The 20,402-nt window shown below is 44.8% G+C and overlaps 1 protein-coding gene and 1 long non-coding RNA gene across 2 annotated transcripts in view; one reads left to right on the plus strand and one right to left on the minus strand.

Annotated features, from left to right (window-relative positions):
- Positions 1-20,402, minus strand: part of CISD2 (CDGSH iron sulfur domain 2) — a 21,003-nt gene continuing 601 nt past the window's right edge. The window contains exons 2-3 of the mRNA XM_083572008.1: positions 4,368-4,582; positions 1-3,577 (exon numbers count right to left, since the gene is read on the minus strand). Of these exons, the coding sequence (XP_083428134.1) occupies positions 3,488-3,577; positions 4,368-4,582 (305 nt within the window). The 3' untranslated portion in view covers positions 1-3,487. The remainder of the gene's footprint in view (positions 3,578-4,367; positions 4,583-20,402) is intronic.
- Positions 19,256-20,402, plus strand: part of LOC310742616 — a 14,339-nt gene continuing 13,192 nt past the window's right edge. Inside the window, exon 1 of the long non-coding RNA XR_014538614.1 lies at positions 19,256-20,256. This is a non-coding gene — a long non-coding RNA (uncharacterized lncRNA). The remainder of the gene's footprint in view (positions 20,257-20,402) is intronic.

The raw sequence follows: 20,402 nt of genomic DNA on the forward strand, positions 1-20,402 counted from the left end.
ATGTAGAATGAATATTTTATTGGTAGTAACAGAATTACATATGTAACTTCCTCCATGGTGTAACTTTCTGTCTCTTGCACACACACACACACACACACAATGTTAGTTGTGCACCATAACATCCTTTGAATTGTCTGTAGCAATTACCGTGAAATTAAAACCCAACAAAAGTTTAGACACAATTCCAAATCAGCAAGCTGCCTGAAATATATATCAAAAGGATCAGGCAAGGTATGTAGGTGAGATGCTAGGCACTTCACAAGAAATCTTAAACTGAAATCGGAGCCTGCACCTCAGGCTAGCAGCGTTTCATCCACAGGAAAGGAGAGGCCTGTTCTAGTTTTCTCCAGTTCAGATTTCAAAAACAACACAAGTTAGCACTGAGCTGCTTCATTCTGGTGGTAGTGAGGAAAATTATCTTCATGCTCCAAGTGTGGTGGGCATCGATTTTATCTCCCTGTTTGCTTATGGAAGGTTCAGAGAATCACAGAATTGTAGAATTGGATAGGATCCTGAGGATCATCTAGTCCAACTCAATGCAATGCAGGAATCTTTTGCCCAACATGAGGCTCAAACCCATGACCCTGGGGTCGGGAGTCCGGTGCTCTACTAACTGAGCTATCTCAACTAGATCATGGTTCAAATCCCATGATTTATCACATCAAACAATAAATAACAGCAGATGAAAGTTAATCCAGAGCCCAATCTTAGGAAGATGCATGCAGAGATTCGTTTAAAAATGGGGGGGTCACGGTGCTTTTTGTTCCTATGTAGGGAGTCTGGCTTTCCTTGTTTTTGCAATTCTCTTGGCAGATATACAGTGGTACCTCAGGTTACAAACTCCACTAACCCACAAGTAGTACCTCGGGTTGAGAACTTTGCCCCAGGATGCGAATGGAAATCGCGCAGCGGCAGTGGGAGGCCCCATTAGCAAAAGCGCACCTCAGGTTAAGAACGGTTCGGGTTTAGAACGGACCTCCGGAACCTATTAAGTTCATAACCAGAGGTACCACTGTATTTAAAAGAAAATTGCTTATTGTCTGTCTTGCTCCTCCCCACCACCCAAACACTTTGGGGAGGGGCAGTGGCAGTGTTGCTTACATGTTTACCCCATTCCATCTATTTGGCACCTTATTTTTTTGCTCGCTTTTTTGTTTTTCATGGAACACACTCAGTTTTAGCGCACAGTAGAACAGCTCCGAGAGAAGTGAGTTCGTGGCATCTTGTCAAGAGCCAGGGTGGCGTAGTGGTTAATGTGTTGGGATTAAGACCTGGGAGACAGGGGTTCAAATCCCCACTGAGCCAGGAAGCTCATTGGGCCAGTTATTGTCTCTCAGTCTAAACTACTTCACAGGGTTGCTGTGAGGGTAAAATGAGGAATTCGTGTATGCCACCTTGAATTCCTTAAGAGAAAATGGGGACTCCACATGTAATAATAAAATAATAATAGAAACCCAGCTAATTGGCACAGGGCAGAGCTAGCTTCTCTCCCCAGACATTCAGAGGCTGCGCCCCAACCTGAGTTCAATCTTAGGAAGAAGACTGCTCCGTAGCAAATGTAGTTCTATGGAGCTCCACCAGTCAGATATGTATATTGGGATGCAGGCACGAATTGGCATCCTACTTCCAGATCAGGCACAGGGGTCCAGTCCAAGCATAAGAGGACAAGTAATCCCCTAGTGCTAGATCTGAAGGTGCTGCAAGCTGGTCCCTGAGCCTCTCCCCACACCCATGCGCTGCCTGGCTCTGGCAGAGTTGTTTTCTGCTGAAAAAGGAAGAAAACAAACTGAAACCAGAAGTTGAGAAATGCAATAGCTATTTCCTCATCTGCATAATGTGAGCCTGACCTGTGGTATCTGTAGTGGGAAGTGTGGTAGGCAGGGACTCCCCCCTTTCCCCCAATCCAACAAACATTAGCTGTAATTAAGGGCTCGTTTGCATAATCATCTGGCCAAAGTTTCTCCCCGCCATGGAGAAAGTGTGGGTCTGTGTGCGCACCTTCCTCATGTATGCATGCATGTACATCAATAGAATGAACTTTGGCCTCCATGACTGAAAGTAATATGGAAAAATCCATAAATTACTTACCTAAAACCAGGTTGGTCACAATGAAGAATATACCACTGTGTTGTTGTTGTTTTAAAAAACAACAACTAGCAATTTGTTTGTTTTCTTCCAAAAGGAAGCTGACAAACCAAGAGCGGTTGTCTTGGAATAATTCCAAGAGCGGTTGTTTTGGAATAATTCAGAGTAATGCAGAAGAAAATATGGGAGGGCTTTTGGCACTAATGGGAGGACTAGGGCACCAGATATAAAAGGCACAGTCAGTTTCACAAACCAACCTATGTACTAGATAGGTAACAAGCAAAACAGAGGGATTCAATAGATATCTACTTTCTGTCCACAGAGGGAATATCTGGGAGCAAGTTGGTGGCAGAGGTGAATTTACTTTGCCATTTATTTTCTCATAGGCAATATGTTAGCCAAGGATGCTTCTATCACAGCCTTATTGTCATAAACAGTTTGTATCTAACTAGGTCCAGAAAGCCACTACTAATTGCTAATACTGCTTTGGCATTGGGGCAGTAGATGTTTTCCACAGCATAAACAGAGCATAAAACCTAATATTGTTTGGAATTCAGATCATGACTGTCTATATTATATGGTTGTGCATGGAATTAGGAATTAAGTGCATGTTGAGATGTACAGGGAGATCAGAACAACATGAGTCTCTTTGGGAAAATGATTCTTGAGTGTGGGATAGATGGGACTATTCAAACTTAAATAAGCGTATAAGGCACTCCTCTTGTTTCAGACGAATTGGGTTTTTGTTTGTTGTGAGCAGAAGCCTTAGTCGTCATTGCTTATGTAAGAAAAAATGCCACCTTTCATCCAATATCAGCCATAAAATGGACTGTGACAGCAATTACATTGTTCTTAGATTTAATTATTTTCAACTGGGCTTATTAACCATTGCCATACTCCTCAAACCAGGTATGCCATAGGCAAGGCTGTCTTCACTTGCAGAAGGTAAAAAAAACAACGGTGAAACAAAAACGAAATGTCAATAGGATCAAGATAAACTTCCGTTCCCAGAATTCTTTTGTGGAAGTCACAACAGTTAAGCTAGTTTCAGACACATTTAAATCTGTAGTGTAGATGTGCTTATTTTAAGCAGAGAAAGGGTACATATATGGCTCTTTACGAATCACCTTAACATTTTATTACTCATTAAATTGAAACTCTGGGAGCGAACATTTTGTTACGGGAGTAAAAACGCATGTACAAAGGGACCATTCTTCGTTAAGTTGGACATGGCTTTTGAGACCATACAAAAATATCATCACATGTCTATCACAGTCTATAAAACTAAGGTAACCTAAAGAGATATCAAAGCTCAAGTCTACAGTAACTATTAGACTGAAAGCACTACCACGTGGGTATCAAGTGGACTTCCCGTCAGTTGTGGCTTAGTTGGGGAGGCTTGCTAAACTTCTTTCTTCTTGAGTATTAATGGGCCCACATTATCTCCTGTCGACTCATTGTGCTTCTTGTGGGAGCCATCACAGACAGGGAACTGAAAAGAAGGCAAGAGAAAAGCAACTGAATATCTGCACTGATTGTAGGGTGGTAATTATGATTCAGAGAAGCTTTTTCCACAGGAGCCCGGGTCACTCATAACTAGAACAAAGTACATTCGGCATAGATAAAAAGGGATGGCAACCCACAAGCTTAAGTACAGGGACAGAAAAAGATCCAGGCTGAGGGACAGTAGTCTAGGTCCAATACCCCAAAATGAAACAATGAATGCCTTAAAATGGTCTCTGTACTTGCTCCATCCTTGACACTGGTTATGAACAATCTAATATTGGTATAGCCAGCCAGTTGCTGCAGGCTACACCTCCCATCATCTCTGGCCAAACTGCCTGATGCTGATGGGAGGGCACAACGCGGCCTACTCCAGCCACTTGTAGCTCAAGCTCATACAAACCTGGAACTGCTGGGTCCTTCTGCACTTTACAGAGATTTGGTTCCCGCAAAATCAGGGTGGGTTGGTTGAGGTTTAAAAGCTGCCAGTGTTGGTTGAGGTTTAAAAGCTGCCAGTGTTGGTTGAGGTTTAAAAGCTGCCAGTGTTTATCTCTTTGACATCTGATAGGAGGGCATTCCACAGGGTGGGCGCCACTACCGAGAAGGCCCTCTGCCTGGTTCCCTGTAACTTGGCTTCTCGCAGTGAGGGAACCGCCAGAAGGCCCTCAGCGCTGGACCTCAGCGTCTGGGCAGAACGATGGGGGTGGAGACACTGCTTCAGGTATACTGGAAATCACAGTAACCTTGAAGCCACATCTCAAAACAATAAAACGACTCACCGTTTTTGAGCGCCAGCACCTGCAATACACTGCCTTCGTGAGACAAAGGTCCTCAATGTTGATTTCGTTCACTACTTTGGGGTTCTCCTTCTGGATCTTGAGATTGATCAAGCTATCCTTCTGCTGCTTCTTCTTGGGGAGGAATGGGCGAATAGCAAGGTATCCAAGCAGAGCAAGGACACCCAGGAAAGGCAATAACCGCAGCCATTCTGAAACTAAGCACATACCACACACATGAATGTTATAGAAGGGGGCTCACCAGCATCAAGTTCCAGCATCAACTGCTATCAACGCAGTGCTTTATTATAGAGTGCTTACATTCTAAGAGCCTCTGCATTTTGACTTGACCCCATGGCAGCCACAACACGTAGTGTAAGACATTGCTGCATTCTGGTTGCTAGGGCAGAGCAGCAATTGCATCTCAAGAGCAAGGGCAGTAGCATGAAAACTCTTAAGAATGTAAGAAGATCCTCTTGCATCAGATAAATCTAATCTAGCATCCTGTTCTCACAGTGGTCAGCCAGATGCCTATGGAAAGCTATAACAGCAACTCTCCATGCCATGTGCTAGGACACTGGCATGTCATAAGGCCATGGTGAGGGTAGATAATTATTTGGAGGCACCTCTGTGTGACATTAGTCAACGTGTTCTCACTCCCTTCATTTCAATGCTGGCAACATTCTACGCCGCCAGCAGTGACAGTATGTGACTGTCCTTGCCTGACTTCCCAAAACTGATGGTTGATATGTTATACTTTCTGTCTTTATGTTTCTGAGTACAATTCAAAGTGTTGGTGCTGACCTTTAAAGCCCTAAACTGCCTCGACCCAGTATACCTGAAGGAGCATCTCCATCCCCATCGTTCAGTCCGGACACTGAGGTCCAGCGCCGAGGGCCTTCTGACGGTTCCCTCACTGCAAGAGGTGAGGTTACAGGGAACCAGGCAGAAGGCCTTTTCGGTAGTGGTGCCCGCCCTGTGGAACGCCCTCCCATCAGATGTCAAGGAAATAAACAACTACATGACTTTTAGAAAACATCTGAAAGCAACCCTGTTTGGGGAAGTTTTTAATGTTTGATCGTGTTTTTAATATTCTATTGGGAGCTGCCCAGAGTGGCTGGGGAAACCCAGCCAGATGGGCAGAGTATTATTGTTATTAATAATAATAATAATAATAATAATAATAATAATAATAATAATTGCAATCCCACCAAATCCTATTAGACAGTATTGCCTGTCCTCACAATGAGGAATATCCATATCATCAACACAGGGAAGAGCAGATTAAATTATGAGGTAGTTAAAAAGTTTGCTTTGGATTAATTACCATGTCATGGCCAGCTTTCCTTGCCCTTTGCCTTCTGACTACTATACAGCCGAATTAGTGAAATAATTCAGAGGCACTTAAAAAAAATAACGCTCACAGGAGCACACTCTTGTCCCCATGCACAAAAAAGGGGATTAAATCGAGGCAGATATAAATGAGTTAGTGTACAATTAAAAACACAGGACACAATTCCCCAGCTTCACTGAAATAAATGGAAGAGGCTCAGCAGGATTTAGGCAAAAGATGCTGATAAAGTATTGGGGCTTACGCGTATTTTTACCTAGGCAGCAATAATATTACCATTGTACTTCTTTATAAGAAGCTGCCTTACACAAAGTCAGACCTTTGGTCGACCAAACTCAGTATTGTTGACGCTGACTCCAAATTCTCCAGTGTTTCAGGACAGGAAATTATCCCAGGCATACCTGGAGGTGCTGGGAATTTAACCTGGGGCATTCTCCAGTCCAAATACGTGCTCGTCACTGAGCTATGGCCCACCGAGTTACGTCCTTCGGGGTGGATATATTTGCAAAAGGTTGTGTAATCCTGCCAAATCGAGCTCCCCAAGGATTTTCAGCTCTGCAAATTTTCTTGCGCTATACATTTAAAGCGCTATCATGCTCCTTTAAACCAGACAGAGGGCCTTCTCGGGAGTGGCGCCCGCCCTGTGGAACGCTCTCCCTTCAGATGTGAAAGAAATAAGCAGCTATCTTATCTTTAAAAGACATCTGAAGGCAGCCCTGTTTAGGGAAGTTTTTAATACTTAATGCTGTATTGTTTTTAACACTCGATTGGGAGCCGCCCAGAGTGGCTGGGGAAACTCAGCCAGATGGGTGGGGTATAAATAATAAATTATTATAGTCATGGCTTCCCCCAGAAGAATTGTGGGAACTGCAGTTTGCTAAGGCTGCTGGGAGCTCATAGGAGACCCCAGTCCCCTGCCAGCGCCACAATTTTCCAGAGTGGTTTAACAATAAATCCATTTTCACAGGGCACTCTGTGCTGCTTTAAATACATAGTACAGATGGGAGCCTACGTCAGGGTATGAAATATTCACTTCCTGGGTGGGTGGAATGGGATTCCTAACCTAACTAAATCTTTAATAAGAAAGGCAAGACACAAATGCAAAGCTCTTAGCACTATGCAAGGTAACAACAGGCAGTCCAAATGGCAAGTCAAGCTGACCTGAACAAGGACAGAGACAACCTGCGGTTCCCATGGAAGCGTATTCAAATACAGGCAAATTAAAGCTACATTGAGCCACCAAGCACTGCCTATGAGTGGGGGCAAGCCCGCTTTGACCCAATCAGGCCTCCACCTACCCAATACCCAATTTCTTCAGGCCATTTATACAGCATTTAATCTCAGTTGTCCCCATGTTGGTAGATCCCAAGCTTTTTAAGGCCACAGCCCCCACCCTACCCCCCCGGTTCCGTAAACCCATCCCCACTTCCCCCTCCCCGATAAAAAGCAGAATAGCGGATTGCACGGCCCGCCATGGAATACAAAAAAGTCAGAATGCTAATAATTAATGGCAAAACCCAATCAAAACGATTTAGTTCAATTAATTCAACCAAACTGGTGAACTGGATCTGGCCCCTTGCCTTTTTAACACACACACACACACACACAGAGAGAGAGAGAGAGAGAGAGAGAGAGAGAGGGAGGGAGATTATCCAGCTGCTCCCAGGAAGCAGAACAGCCCAATTTGCAAACCCTACATTGATCTGATTGTTCACATGCCTAGGAGAGAAAGGAAGACTCCCCTTCTAGCTCAAGGGGTTCCAAACAGCTGCTTTCCTGACCAAGCAACGCTTCTGACAAACTGGAGAGAAGCCATAGAAAACAACTGTCAAGGGCACCAAGGCCTCCGAATGTTATGTTCTTTGAACAGGCTACCTGCACCAAAAATGCTTCCCAAGAGCTTACGAAGATGCTACACGGACCAGAAAACCACCAGGCTTTTCATACTGAACTTTGCACACGGCAGCCAGCCCTAGCATTTGGCAGAATGAGGCATCCGCCTCAGGTGGCAGATTACGGTGAGAGGGCAGCAGGGGTGAAGTGCAAGAAAACAGAGTAGTGTGTGCTACACAGCTTGCCCTGCAGTCCCTGAGCAACTCCGGTGTGGTGGAAAACGTTGTCCTGTCACCAGTAGTGAAGTACAGTGGTACCTCTGGATACGAACGGAATCCATTCTGGAGCCCGGTTCACATCCTGAAGCGAACGCAAGCTGTGTCTGCGTGTGCACGGGTCGCGATTCACCACTTCCACGCATGCACGTGATGTCATTTTGACCAGGTCACCGCGGAGCGCAACCTGAAAGCGTTCAACCTGAAGCAACTTCAACCTGAGGTATGACTGTAAAATGGTACCTGGAAATTTGTAGACAGGGAGAGATTTGCTCCAGGCAGCAAAATGTCTTGGGCTGGCCCTGCTCCATGCTTTCCTAATTTTTATTTCAGCAGGGAAGGACTTGCAAAAGCACACACATTCGCTGACCCACAGCATCTCATATGTGCACAGAAATTAGAAGCACTTCTGATGTATTGAGCGTTGAGAATGCAGAATCGTAAGCAGCTAAAGAATGGTAATGCAGTTAATTCTGCATGGCTATTTATACTATGAAACTTTATCTTTCACACCCATGTTTCCTGTTTATACACCTTTTTTGAAGGATAGCATTTGCACCAATATACCTATATAAAAGAAAACATGGGTGACAATTTTTACGTGAGCAAATTCGCTCAGGCGGCAATCCTGGACACACATACCTGAAAAGGTGCAATTGAACTAAATGAGGCTTACTTCAGAGTAAGCATGCATAGGACTGCACTGTCGGGTACATAAGATAACTACAAAGCTCAAACTTAGTATGTATTTGTCTGGTACAAAGAGACATATTGACCCATTTCATCTTATTTTGCATTTCAACAAAATCCCCCTTTAAACTGCCTTTAGACCAAAATGGGAGAGGAAAAAAATAAAAGGATCTTGCTTTGTTTTATAGTGAAAGACAAAAACAGAAAGGGTAATGTGATATAGCAGAAAGGAAATGGTAGGGTTTGGTGTTTTATTAAAAAAAATAAAAATAAAAACCCTGGATAGCTTAACAGCAGAGTCACACATGGAGATAAACTTTTTTCAGCTTCACTTTTTAACATACAACTTGCTCTTGAAATGCGGCGCGAGAGCATAAATCATCACGAAAGTTTTGCCTAATGACAGATTTATTCGCTTGCTACTCTTTTATTGGCCTCTGGATTGAAAGACTTGACTCAATGCATTCTGCCTTGTAATATAACAAAAATAAATTTTAAAAGAATACTTGGGCAAGTCCAGCTAAGTCCCCCTCCCCAAATAAAATGACGAGGGTGGGGGAATCTGATGGCCTCCAGATGTTACGGGGATCCAGTCAGCATTTCCAAGGGCCAAAGAAGATTGCAGTTTTACTCCAGCAACATGGGGGGGGGGGCAGAGAGACACAGCTTTCTCTTCTCTGCTTTAAATGATTCCCTTTCCAATACTCCTGTATCAAGGAGAAAACAAAAACCCTGAGTTTCCTCACAGGAAGATGTAGCAGTTTATGGGCAGCAACACTATGCCAGAAATTTTGGGAGTTCATTGTGGACCCCACTTGTAATACATCCATACCTTGGAAGTCGGACAGAATCCAAAACATTCCAAAATGTTCAAAAACCAAATCATAGCTTCTGAATGGCTGCAGGAAGCCCCTGCAGCCAATGAGAAGCTGCGGAAGCCCCATCAGACGTCCGGGTTCCAAAAGAATGTTCACAAACCAGAACACTCACTTCTGGGTTTGCGGCATTTGGGAGCCAAAACGTCTGAGTTCCAGGGCATTCAGGATCCAAGGCACACCTGTACATTCTAATAAATAATAATAATAATAATAATAATAATAATAATAATAATAATAATAATAATTTATTTATACCCCGCCCATCTGGCTGGGTTTCCCCAGCCACTCTGGGTGGCTTCCAACAGAACACTAAAATACAATAACATATTAAACATTAAAAGCTTCTCTAAACAGGGCTGCCTTCAGATGTCTTCTAAAAGTTTGGTAGTTATTTTTCTCTTTGACATCAGGTGGGAGGGCGTTCCACAGGGCGGGTGCCACTACCGAGAAGGCCCTCTGCCTGGTTCCCTGTAACTTGGCTTCTCGTTGCGAGGGAACCGCCAGAAGGCCCTGAGTGCTGGACCTCAGTGTCCTGGCAGAACGATGGAGGTGGAGACGCTCCTTCAGGTATACTGAATGAGATAAGTGCTTTGTTCTGGGCCAAGCTGCACTTCCTGGAACAGGTTTGTAGTCTTGGGATGTTCTGTATTCAAACCTTTCACTGGAGTCCCTAGACCAGGGTTTCTCAAACTTGAGTCTCCAGCTGGTTTTGGACTACAGTTCCCAACATCCCTGACCACTGGTCCTGCTAGCCTGGGGAGTTCCTATGGCATCTCCCAGCCAGGCACTGAGCAGGGCAATACCTGCATCAAATCACATGCCCTGTTCAACCCTAAAAACTGCAGAACGGGGAATAACTTAGTTGCCCTGAACATATCATGACCTATGTAATTTTCTCCTCCTTGGTTAAATAGTCTAAGAGAGGCTAGATAAAGCAGGTGGCTGGACGGGGGAGACCCCCTTTGATCCTAGCCAGGCTGCATTGTTAGCTCAGGCTCTGGGTTAACAAGGGATTCAGATTTTTACCTTGGGCCACTGGAAACATTAACCACCCTGATTGCTTTGTGGTAATAAGCAGGTCCTTGGAACACAAGAGCAAATCTGAGCGAAAAAGGTAAAGAAATAAGTATCTCTGAAAACTGCTCTTTTGAAGAAAAAAGTGAAATAAAAAATTGGCATCTAGAGCACAGCTATTAACTGGGCAGATGAGAGCATTCCATTTCCATCCCTGCACAGCATTATATGCCCCACCCCCAAAAAAACAAAACAGGACAATTGGAAACTAGTTAGGTGATCAGAATTTCATGTCGACAACACCTGCACAGCATGATAATGGAGGCAATCAGACAAAGACGGACTCCAAGGAAAGATCAGAACTGAGCCACAAGGCATTTAAGTGGGAAGACTGTCGAACAATGGTTAGCGTGGAAACTTCCAAGTTAAGAGCACATTAATAAAATGGAGAGGATACAGCAAACAAAGGGCACCATTATCTAGCAACTGTATAGTTGCAGACTAGTACTTTCTGGCTAGGTTCACAGAAGCAAATGAGCATTATGACAGACTTAGAAAGCAATCCAATATGCACGTCCAGGTTTTATGCAGATTCAAAAGCTACTGCCTGAACTCTGCGGCTGGTGCCGAGTACAGTGGTACCTCGGGATGCGAACAGGATCTGTTCGCATCCTGAATGGAATGCAAGATGCAACGGCGCATCTGCACATGCCGCGTTTTGGTGCTTCTGCACACGCGCGTGATGTCGTTTTGACGGTCTGTGCATGTGCGCGCAGTGAAACCCGGAAGTAACACGCTCCGTTACTCGCAGGTCGCCGCAGAGCGCAACCCGAATTTGCCTAACCCGAAGCGTATTCATCCTGAGGTACGACTGTACTATCTTACAAAGCACTTCATTGCAACAGTCTGATGGACCTGGTGACGTTGCTACGAAGTGATGTGCACTTTGCAACCTCCCAAAATAGGATGGCAGGGAATGATGAAACGTTATCTTTCATCTTGCTACAGGTAGGTAGGTAGCTGTGTTGATCTGCTGCAGTCGAAACAAAATAAAATAAAATAAATAAAACAAGATAAAATAAAATAAAAATTCCTTCCAGTAGCACCTTAGAGACCAACTAGGTTAGTTATTGATATGAGCTTTCGTGTGCATGCCAAGAAAAAAATTAAGAGGATCTTACACATATACACCCCACACGCTTTTAATAGGCCTATGGAAACTGCAGTGATGGTACCCTACCAAAGGTACCTGACTATGTTTTTGGGGATCACCAGTGAACCCCCGTTTCATAATTTCGTTACCAAGTTTTGCTTGGCTGGCTAGCACTGGAGTCAGAGACCGAATATTGAATTAGCAGTGCAATCCTACATCTCTCTGTTTGGTGAAAAGTACCGTATTTTTCGTCCCATAGGGCGCACCTAGTCTTTTTTGGGGGGGGGACTAAAGAAAAAAACCCTCTCGCACCGACCCCTCTCGCTCTCCAGGCTTCAGCGAAAGCCTGCATTCGCCCCATAGGACGCATTTTTGGAGGGGAAAAAGTGCGTCCTATAGGGCGAAAAATACGGTAAGTCCCATATAGGCTATAGGAAGTGCAATATAGGATTATAGCCTCAGCCAGGGTGGTCCAACATGCATCCTGAGGGCCATATATGGCCCTCAAGGCCTTTTTTTTTTGGGTGACCCTTGGCAACATTTGACACTGTGGCCCCTTCAGCCCTCACCCTGTCTTCCCAAAGCCAGGTAAGCGAGGTGCTGGGCTTTGGGAAAGAGGCCTGAGGGCTCTGACAGGGCCCTAGAGTCCTCTATCCTCTTTCCCAAAGCCTAGTTAGCACTTTTCCAGCTATGGGAAGAAAGTAGGTCTCTAGGACCTTGGCCAGAGCCTCCCACCTCCTTCCCAAACCCCATTAACTTGCTTATCTGGCTCTGGCCTGGCTCTCTCCCCCACGACAAGGCAGTGTGCAGCCCACAGGTTCCATGTCAAAGTACTCTTGCAGCCCACTTGGTATGAAAATTTGGACCATGAACCTTTTGCCTGGCCTAGCAAGTCAATTAGCAACTTAAGGCAAATACAGACAAGAAAGTGGAAGGACTGTGGTTTTAGTGCTTTGTCTACAAAGTGTCAGAACTTTGCACAACATCTTCACAGGGAGTCAGATCTAAGTTTTCCTGACTCCAGTCGCAGACACACTGCAGAGAACAGATAAACTCTCTAGCTGTAATGCCACCAGTTTAATCAATTATACCGGCCTTAAAAAGCACAGTCATCATGAGGCTGAAGTGTATGTTACAGCAGAATTACTGGGGATAACAACAGGAACTGAAAGAAGGAAGACATCTCAACTGGAATGCAATGCTGAATTACTGGCAAATTCTTTACTTAGTGCCGCTTCACCATTTTTGTATCAGCAGTATTTCGGGGAAATTATTATCTATTGGGGATCTCCAAAAGTTCCTTCTGTTGAAACCAAGCACCAATTTCCAAGGGTTAAAAAAAGAAAAAAAATGTACTATGGAACCAGATCATGGTTAAAACTGAGTTTCTCATGAAAAAAGAACCCAAGTTTGTGCCGCATAATTTCTCTGATACTTTGCTGTGTAAGCCTCATGAGACATGATGTGAGCCATGGGGAAAGCACTCACCTGTGAAAGGGCTCCGTGTGCCTGCTGTCCAGTTTAAACATGCTTTTCCTATATGCAGGGCTACACTCGTGCAACGTTAGTATGCCAATGGCGTATCTAATGAAATGCAGAAACGAAATGCTGCTTGAATATGACCAGCACACATAGTAGGCATATTTAAAAGGAGATGTAAGCCACACAGAACTCTTACATTTATCTGTAAGTGCATCCAGTTGGATCGCTGGCCACAAAAGCTTATGCCATGATAAACGTGTTGTTCTTTAAAGGTGCCACAAGACTCTTTGATGGATTCTGCTGCAAGTGACTCATGTGGGTACCGCCTTGGAAACTGCTTTTCCTGCAGCTCACATCATCTCTAAATCAAGCTATGGTCATGGTAGGGCAGTCCTGTATTTTCAAACTACTGTACTTCTGCTCCAGTCAATCTCTACATCACCATGTTATCCTTAAGGCAGGGACATCTCTGGACAAAGCATGGAGTTACTATTCACTGTCTTGCTCTACTGAGATGAGGATTGAAGGACAGCTATCGAGCTATTGCTCTTGGAAAAGAGAGTGAAACTGGTATAATTTGGAGCCAAAGCACATAGTTACGCTGACCACAGGGACACTGGCAATAATGAGTTCGGAGAAGTGTGATTAGAGGCACTTCAATATAGTTAACTGAGACTAGGCATTTTGATCATATTATGCCATTAGCTGCAATGGCTGCCAGTCTGCATGTGGGCCCAATCTAAAGTGCTCATCTTGACCTTTAAATCCCTTAAAGCAGGCATATCAAACAGGTAGATTGTGATCTACCCGTAGATCACTGGCCGTCTGTGGTAGATCACTGGCTCCTCCCGAAGAAGCTCAACAACTTTGGCTCCCCTAAAAAAAGCTCAACCCCAAAAATGTGGCTTTCCTCCTCCCGAAAAGAAGCTCAACAGCTTTGACCTGAACCCCCCAAAAGGGGGTAGATCACTGCAGTTTTTAACACTGTGAGTAGATCGCAATCTCTTGGGAGTTGGCCATCCCTGCCTTACAGCTTTGCCTGAAAGAGCTGACCTGCCCAAAACTTATGAGATTCTGTCCCATGTGTTCCTGCAAACTGAAGTGAAGGGAGTGTGTACTAGCAAGAGGGTCTTCTCTGTGGGAGATTTGCAGTCAAACCTAACAATGCTAGTTAGTATGTGAAGGGGTTAAGGACCGCTGAGTTCTAAATTGGTAGAGTGGGCTCAGTGATGTCACATCCGCTCTTCTCCAAAGAGGAAGCAGGGCTTGTTTCCTGTTCCTTACTCTCTCTCACACACACTGCATGGGATGGAGGCAGACGTGCCTTAACTTTGCTCTCTGTGGCTGCCTTGTTGTTATCTAAGAGCATTTACCTGCAGTTTATCGTTGCTATCGTGGCTACCTGTCCCCATAGCCAACAGGGTCACCTCACTATGCTGGCACCCTAGCTGCAAGCACTCTAGCTGGGTTGGCTCTTCAGCAGGTCAGGCATTCCAGTCAGTGACAGGCCCCATTGCTTGTAGCTGAGCTTCGGCAGATATCCAGGGAGGCCAACCAAGAACTGAATGTTGGTCGGAAACAGCCAGACTGGTGTACAGTGGTACCTCTAGTTACGAACTTAATTCGTTCCGGAGGTCCGTTCTTAACCTGAAACTGTTCTTAACTAGAGGCGTGCTTTCACTAATAGGGCCTCCCGCTGCCGCTGTGCTGCTGGCACACAATTTCTGTTCTCATCCTGGGGCAAAGTTCTCAACTTGAGGTAACTCTTCCAGGTTAGCGGAGTTTGTAACCTGAAGCATTTGTAACCTGAGGTGTTTGTATCTCGAGGTACCACTGTAGTGGCTAAAGTGCTGGACTAGGACCTGGGAGACCAGGGTTCAAATCCTCATTTGGTCATGAAGTTCACTGGGTGACCTTTGGCCAGTCACAACCTCTCAAGCTAACCTACCTCAAAGGGCTGTAATGAGGATAAAATGGAGAGGAGGAGGAAAACCATGTACACCACACCATGAAAGTTGGGGTAGAAATGTAGTAGTAGCAATAACCATAATTAGTAGCAGTTGTAGTAGATAGAGAGGAACAAATGGGGCAATACAGAAAAAATGTTGGCTCTGACAATGCTCCACTGAATTTGTGAATTCATTCATACGATACTGGACAGCTTACAACAAAATATTGAAAACGGAAGATATAATAATGGTTTTAAAATGACAAAAGTAAAAAAAAGGGCAGTCAAAATGTCCACACACAACAAGTACATGGTGTTTTATGAAGAAGAGGCAATGTAAAAGTCCCTCAAGCGTTCCAAACTGACGAATGATATTACAGGAGTGACTCTGTAGCTCAAGTCAGGATGGGCATGCAAAACAACATTCCCTGTTTACTCAAGGCCTTCCGCCCACCCTGCAGCCTTCGAGTTGTGCCCAGCCCGATGAACTGGTTTTAACCCCATTAGCCACGTACAGCCTTCACAGCTGCTCTGTTCATGCAACCTGAAGCCTATTTATTTTCCAGAACCTTTAGATTTATTAGCTAGTTCAACCTGCGAATTGTTCATAGCCGGAGGGGAGATGTAAAAACATCAGAGATAACAGGGAAACTGCTGTACGTCGACTTTAAAAAATTCCTCTGACTTACAAAGGCTCCAACTTTGTGGGGAGGTTTTAGTGAGCAAAATAAGAGGATTAAAAATATATATATCACACAATTTTAGGTGGCCAAATTCACATTTCCTTGGTTGCATCTGTAAAATAGGCTTGGGGAGCCAGGTGTACAGAATAGCTTCTCTGGTGACAAGGAGCAGTTGTAGCAACAGAGAGGATAAGGCATTTGCTCTCCTCTCCAAAGGGAGAAATACAGTAACAACTTTCACTGGGGTGATTGTCTGAAATTGTTGCAAGCACTAAGCACCTGCCAGATCAGGCCAATGGCCCATCTAGTCCAGCATCCTGTTCTCACAGTGGCCAAACAGATGACTGTGGGAAGGTTGTAGGAAGGACCTGAGCGCGACAGCACTCTCCCCACTTCTGATTCCCAGAAACTGGCGTTCAGAGGCATACAACAAAGCAACACCACCACAAACTGGCTTATAAGTATAAAACCAAATTTACTGGAATAATAGCTAGAATAGAGATAGACTTGTAACCATTCAAACAACAAACATACTAAGGTGCCATGCGCAAGACAAAGCCTGGAGATACTGTAAACATGGAGTGGATAAATGTACAACTGTATCTTAACAAGTTACATGTGCAGTAAACGTTATAGTAAAGGTAAAGGGACCCCTGACCATTAGGTCCAGTCGTGACCAACTCTGGGGTTGTGGTGCTCATCTCGCTTTATTGGCCGAGGGAGCCGGCGTACAGCTTCCGGGTCATGTGGCCAGCATGACTAAGCCGCTTCTGGCGAACCAGAGCAACACACGGAAACACCGTTTACCTTCCCGCCAGAGCGGTACCTATTTATCTACTTGCACTTTGATGTGCTTTTGAACTGCTAGGTTGGCAGGAGCAGGGACCGAGCAACGGGAGCTCACCCCATCATGGGGATTCGAACCACCGACCTTTTGATCGGCAAGTCCTAGGCTCTGTGGTTTAACCCACAGACTGGATAAATGAACCGTTCAACAAGTAGTGTAAGTCCAATCACAGAACGGCAACCCCGTGCCGCCACAATGGCAAGAGTAGCACACTTTCTTTATCCTGAGCAAACCGTTTTGTATGACTGGCTTTTCAGACTGATGAAGCGTGTAGCGAAACCTGTAATATATCCGGAGAACAGGTCTCCTTTTGCCCACTTGCGTTATTCTCACCAGGGTGGTGGCTTTGATTTGCCTTCCTGTGATTGATCCATGCATACGGCTTTGTGTTTCCAACTCAAGACCCACTGAAGAGCATCTCATCCAGTTCAATCTTTGAAAAACAGCTTTGAAAAACTTTTTTCATATTCTCCAGTGTGCTACTCTTGCCGTTGTGGCGGCACGGGGTTGCCGTCCTGTGATTGGACTTACGCTACTTGTTGAACGGTTCATTTATCCAGTCTGTATAACGTTTACTGCACATGTAACTTGTTAAGATACAGTTGTACATTTATATACTCCATGTTTACAGTATCTCCAGGCTTTGACTTGCACATGGCACCTTAGTATGTTTGTTGTTTGAATGGTTACAAGTCTATCTCTAGTCTAGCTATTATTCTAGTAAATTTGGTTTTATACTTATAAGCCAGTTTGTGGTGGTGTTGTTTTGTTGTATTATTATTACTGTCACCACATTTGATACTATACTGTTCAGAGGCATACTCCATCTCCTCTTCTCAAAGCACAGGCCTCTGAAGGTGAGAGACAAGAGAGAAAGCGCTGTCACATGACACTGAAAGCTTGCCCTGTAGTAAACCATGTGCAGAGGAGGGCGACTAAGATGATTAAGGGTCTGGAAACCCAGACTTAGGAGGAACTGCTGAGGAAGCTGGGCATGTTTAGCCTGGAGAAGAGGAGACGGGGAGGAGATATAATAGCCATCTTCAAACATTTGAAGGAAGGGCTGTCACGCGGAAGACTTGTTTCTGCTGCTCCTGAGGGTGGGACCCGAACCAATGGATTCAAACTAAAAGAAAGGCAATTCCGACTCAACATGAGGAATAACTTTCTGACGGCAAGAGCTCTTTAACAGTGGAACAGACTACCTCGGTAGGTGGTGAGCTCTCTCTCGTTAGAGGTATTTAAACAGATTTGGGATGGCCATCTGTCAGGCACTGTTTAGCTGCGAATCCTGCAGTGCTGGGGGATGGACTAGATGGCACTCACGGGCCCATTCCAACTCCACAATTCTAAACAAACCATTGATCTCTTGGTTCCGCAACTGGATATTCCAGCTCCACAATCTGGCTGGTAGCAGTGCTCCAAAGCTGATGAGGCCTTTCCCAAGTCTGCTTTCTGAAATCCTTCACTAGAGAACTCACACACGAAGCTTACACTCTACTACTAAGTTATCTCTACCACTAAGTGATGACCCTTACAGGCGGGCTGATTAAAACTATAATTTTATCCTCTTCCAGAGGAGCAGTCATATTAAGCTTTTGTAGCAAGAACGACAAAGAGTCCTGTGGCACACCAGCAAATTTATTGTGGCATAGGTTTTCAAGGACTATTGTGTTATTTATTTATCTAGACAATTTATAAACCGCTTGTTCAAAAAAAAAAATTATCCAAGCAATGTACAAGTTCAATGATAAAACATGAGTAAAATACCCAAACCATGTTAAAAACAAATATAATTTTTAAACATCCTTTTAAAAACACACCAAATATAAACTTAGTAAAATGCCTGAAACAAATGTAACTAAATCATGTGTGTGGATTAGGCTTGCCAAAACAGAAGTTTTCAGTATGTGTTCAAAACAGTATAGTGAAGGTGCCTGCCTTCTAATATCACTAAGAAGGGAGTTCCAGAGTACAGGTGCTTCCACACTAATACTCCTTGCATACTATAAAGCTTCATCCAATAAAGCTTATGCCACAATGAACTTGTCAGGCATTAAGGTGTTGGCTCTGCTGTTAGAAGCCAGCTCCATCAGGCCTCCTCTGCCCTCAAATGCCATTTGGGGCGCAGCCATTAGATTTCCTCAGTAGGAGAGATAGGAAGCAGGGCTCATTTCATCAGGTTTACTGGAGCCCCAGCTCCATCAGGCACCTATTGCCCCTGGACATTAAGAGGACAACTGTTTAGAAATTGGTCCCTGAGTTTTTCTATTTTCCTCTTCCCTCCCTGTCCCTTTTCCCTTGTGTGTTGTTGTTTTCAGATTGTAAGTCTGCAGGTAGGGATTGTCTTGTTTTGGCTGAAGAACAGGGTACTAATACTCTAAATAATAATCATGTGAAGCAACTGTACTGCATATTAAAAAACACCCACTGATTTTTTTTACCACCATGACTAGGGAACACAAAAGGATAATGAGTTTCAAGGGGCTACTGTTTTGAATTAAACAATATTGTATGTACACAATAAGGGCATTTTCATACAGAATATAATGTGACGCGTATGTACTGCACAGTCCTAAACGGAGTTAAGTGAGCCTAGGCCCACTTTGGCTTTGGTGCGCCTAACTTTGCACAGGATTGAAACCTTACTTCAGAGCAAGTTCCATTGGCCAGAACTTTTATGTAAACAGACCTTTCTCTCTCGCGCGCGCTCTCTGTGTGTGTGCATACCCTGTATTAAGTAAACTATCATGAATTAGAGACAGGTCTCCTCTTCTGGGGAGTTTTCTATTCCTTGTGACCATCATTCAAACATGCATACAAACAGCAGAGAGTGAAAGAACCCACCCCTTAAGTCAAAAAGCCTCTGAAGTCCTAAAGGAGAGCAAAAGGGGGGACAGGGACTATAGGACCAGCCCAAGACATTTTGCTGCCTGAGGGGAAGGCAAGATGGCCGTGCCATTTGATGTACAAAAGCCCAGCAGAATGGAAGCGGAATCTTCAACATTTTCTGTATTGGAGAGCAGCCAGCAAACTCCTCTATCCTACAACACCTCACCACCACAACCACCAATTCCCTCAAAAGCACTTGCTGTCTGAGGCAAGTAACATCACTCTAGCTCAGGGCCAGACCATTTTGGCACCTGAGGTGAACCCCCAAATGGTGCAAGAGAAGGAAGAGCTACACCAGGAGCAAGCCGGGAAGGAAGATTAACATCGGAATCTGCTGTCCCTGTGGATCCTGTCATTTGAGGTGGTTGCCTTTCCTGGCCTCAGAACTACAGAATCCTAGAGTTTTGGAAGGGACCCCGAGGGTCATCTAGTCCAACCCCCTGCAATGCAAGAATCTCAACATGGCATGGGTGGGCAAGCCTTGCTCTTGTCTCAGGAAAGGGCCAGTCCTGGAAAGCACGATTTGAAAAAAAGGGAACTGAAGAGCCTATAGCGGACTAGGGCGCATTTGAAGCAGGACGGTCAGAGGGGAAGGATGAATGGGAGGAAACGAGCACGTGCAGTTAACAGCGTAGTCCTACCGAACTTAACACGGAAGTAAGCTCTACTATGCTCAGTGGGGCTTACTCCCAGGTAAGCTTGCAAGGGGCTGCGCTTTAAAAGAAAGGCTTATTCTGAAGCATTGAGATCTGCAGTTGGGAGAAAGTTGAAACCAAAACACGCGCGCGGGGAGGGGGGGGGGAATAACGAGTTTTGCAGCGCGATCCAGAACGCGTCTACTCAGAAGTAAGTCCCGGGGCGTTTGCCGGGGCTCAGTTCCAAGCCTTTCCCTTTCCACCTTCCAGGGGAAAGTGTTTTAGTCAACTCGAGTGTTTCGTTCCTACGCCTCCACCGCCCGCTTCCCAAGAAGATGAGCAAAGACTCGCACGGAA

This window comes from Podarcis filfolensis (genome assembly GCF_964270895.1).
Source record: "Podarcis filfolensis genome assembly, chromosome: 9".
Lineage (NCBI taxonomy): Eukaryota > Metazoa > Chordata > Lepidosauria > Squamata > Lacertidae > Podarcis > Podarcis filfolensis.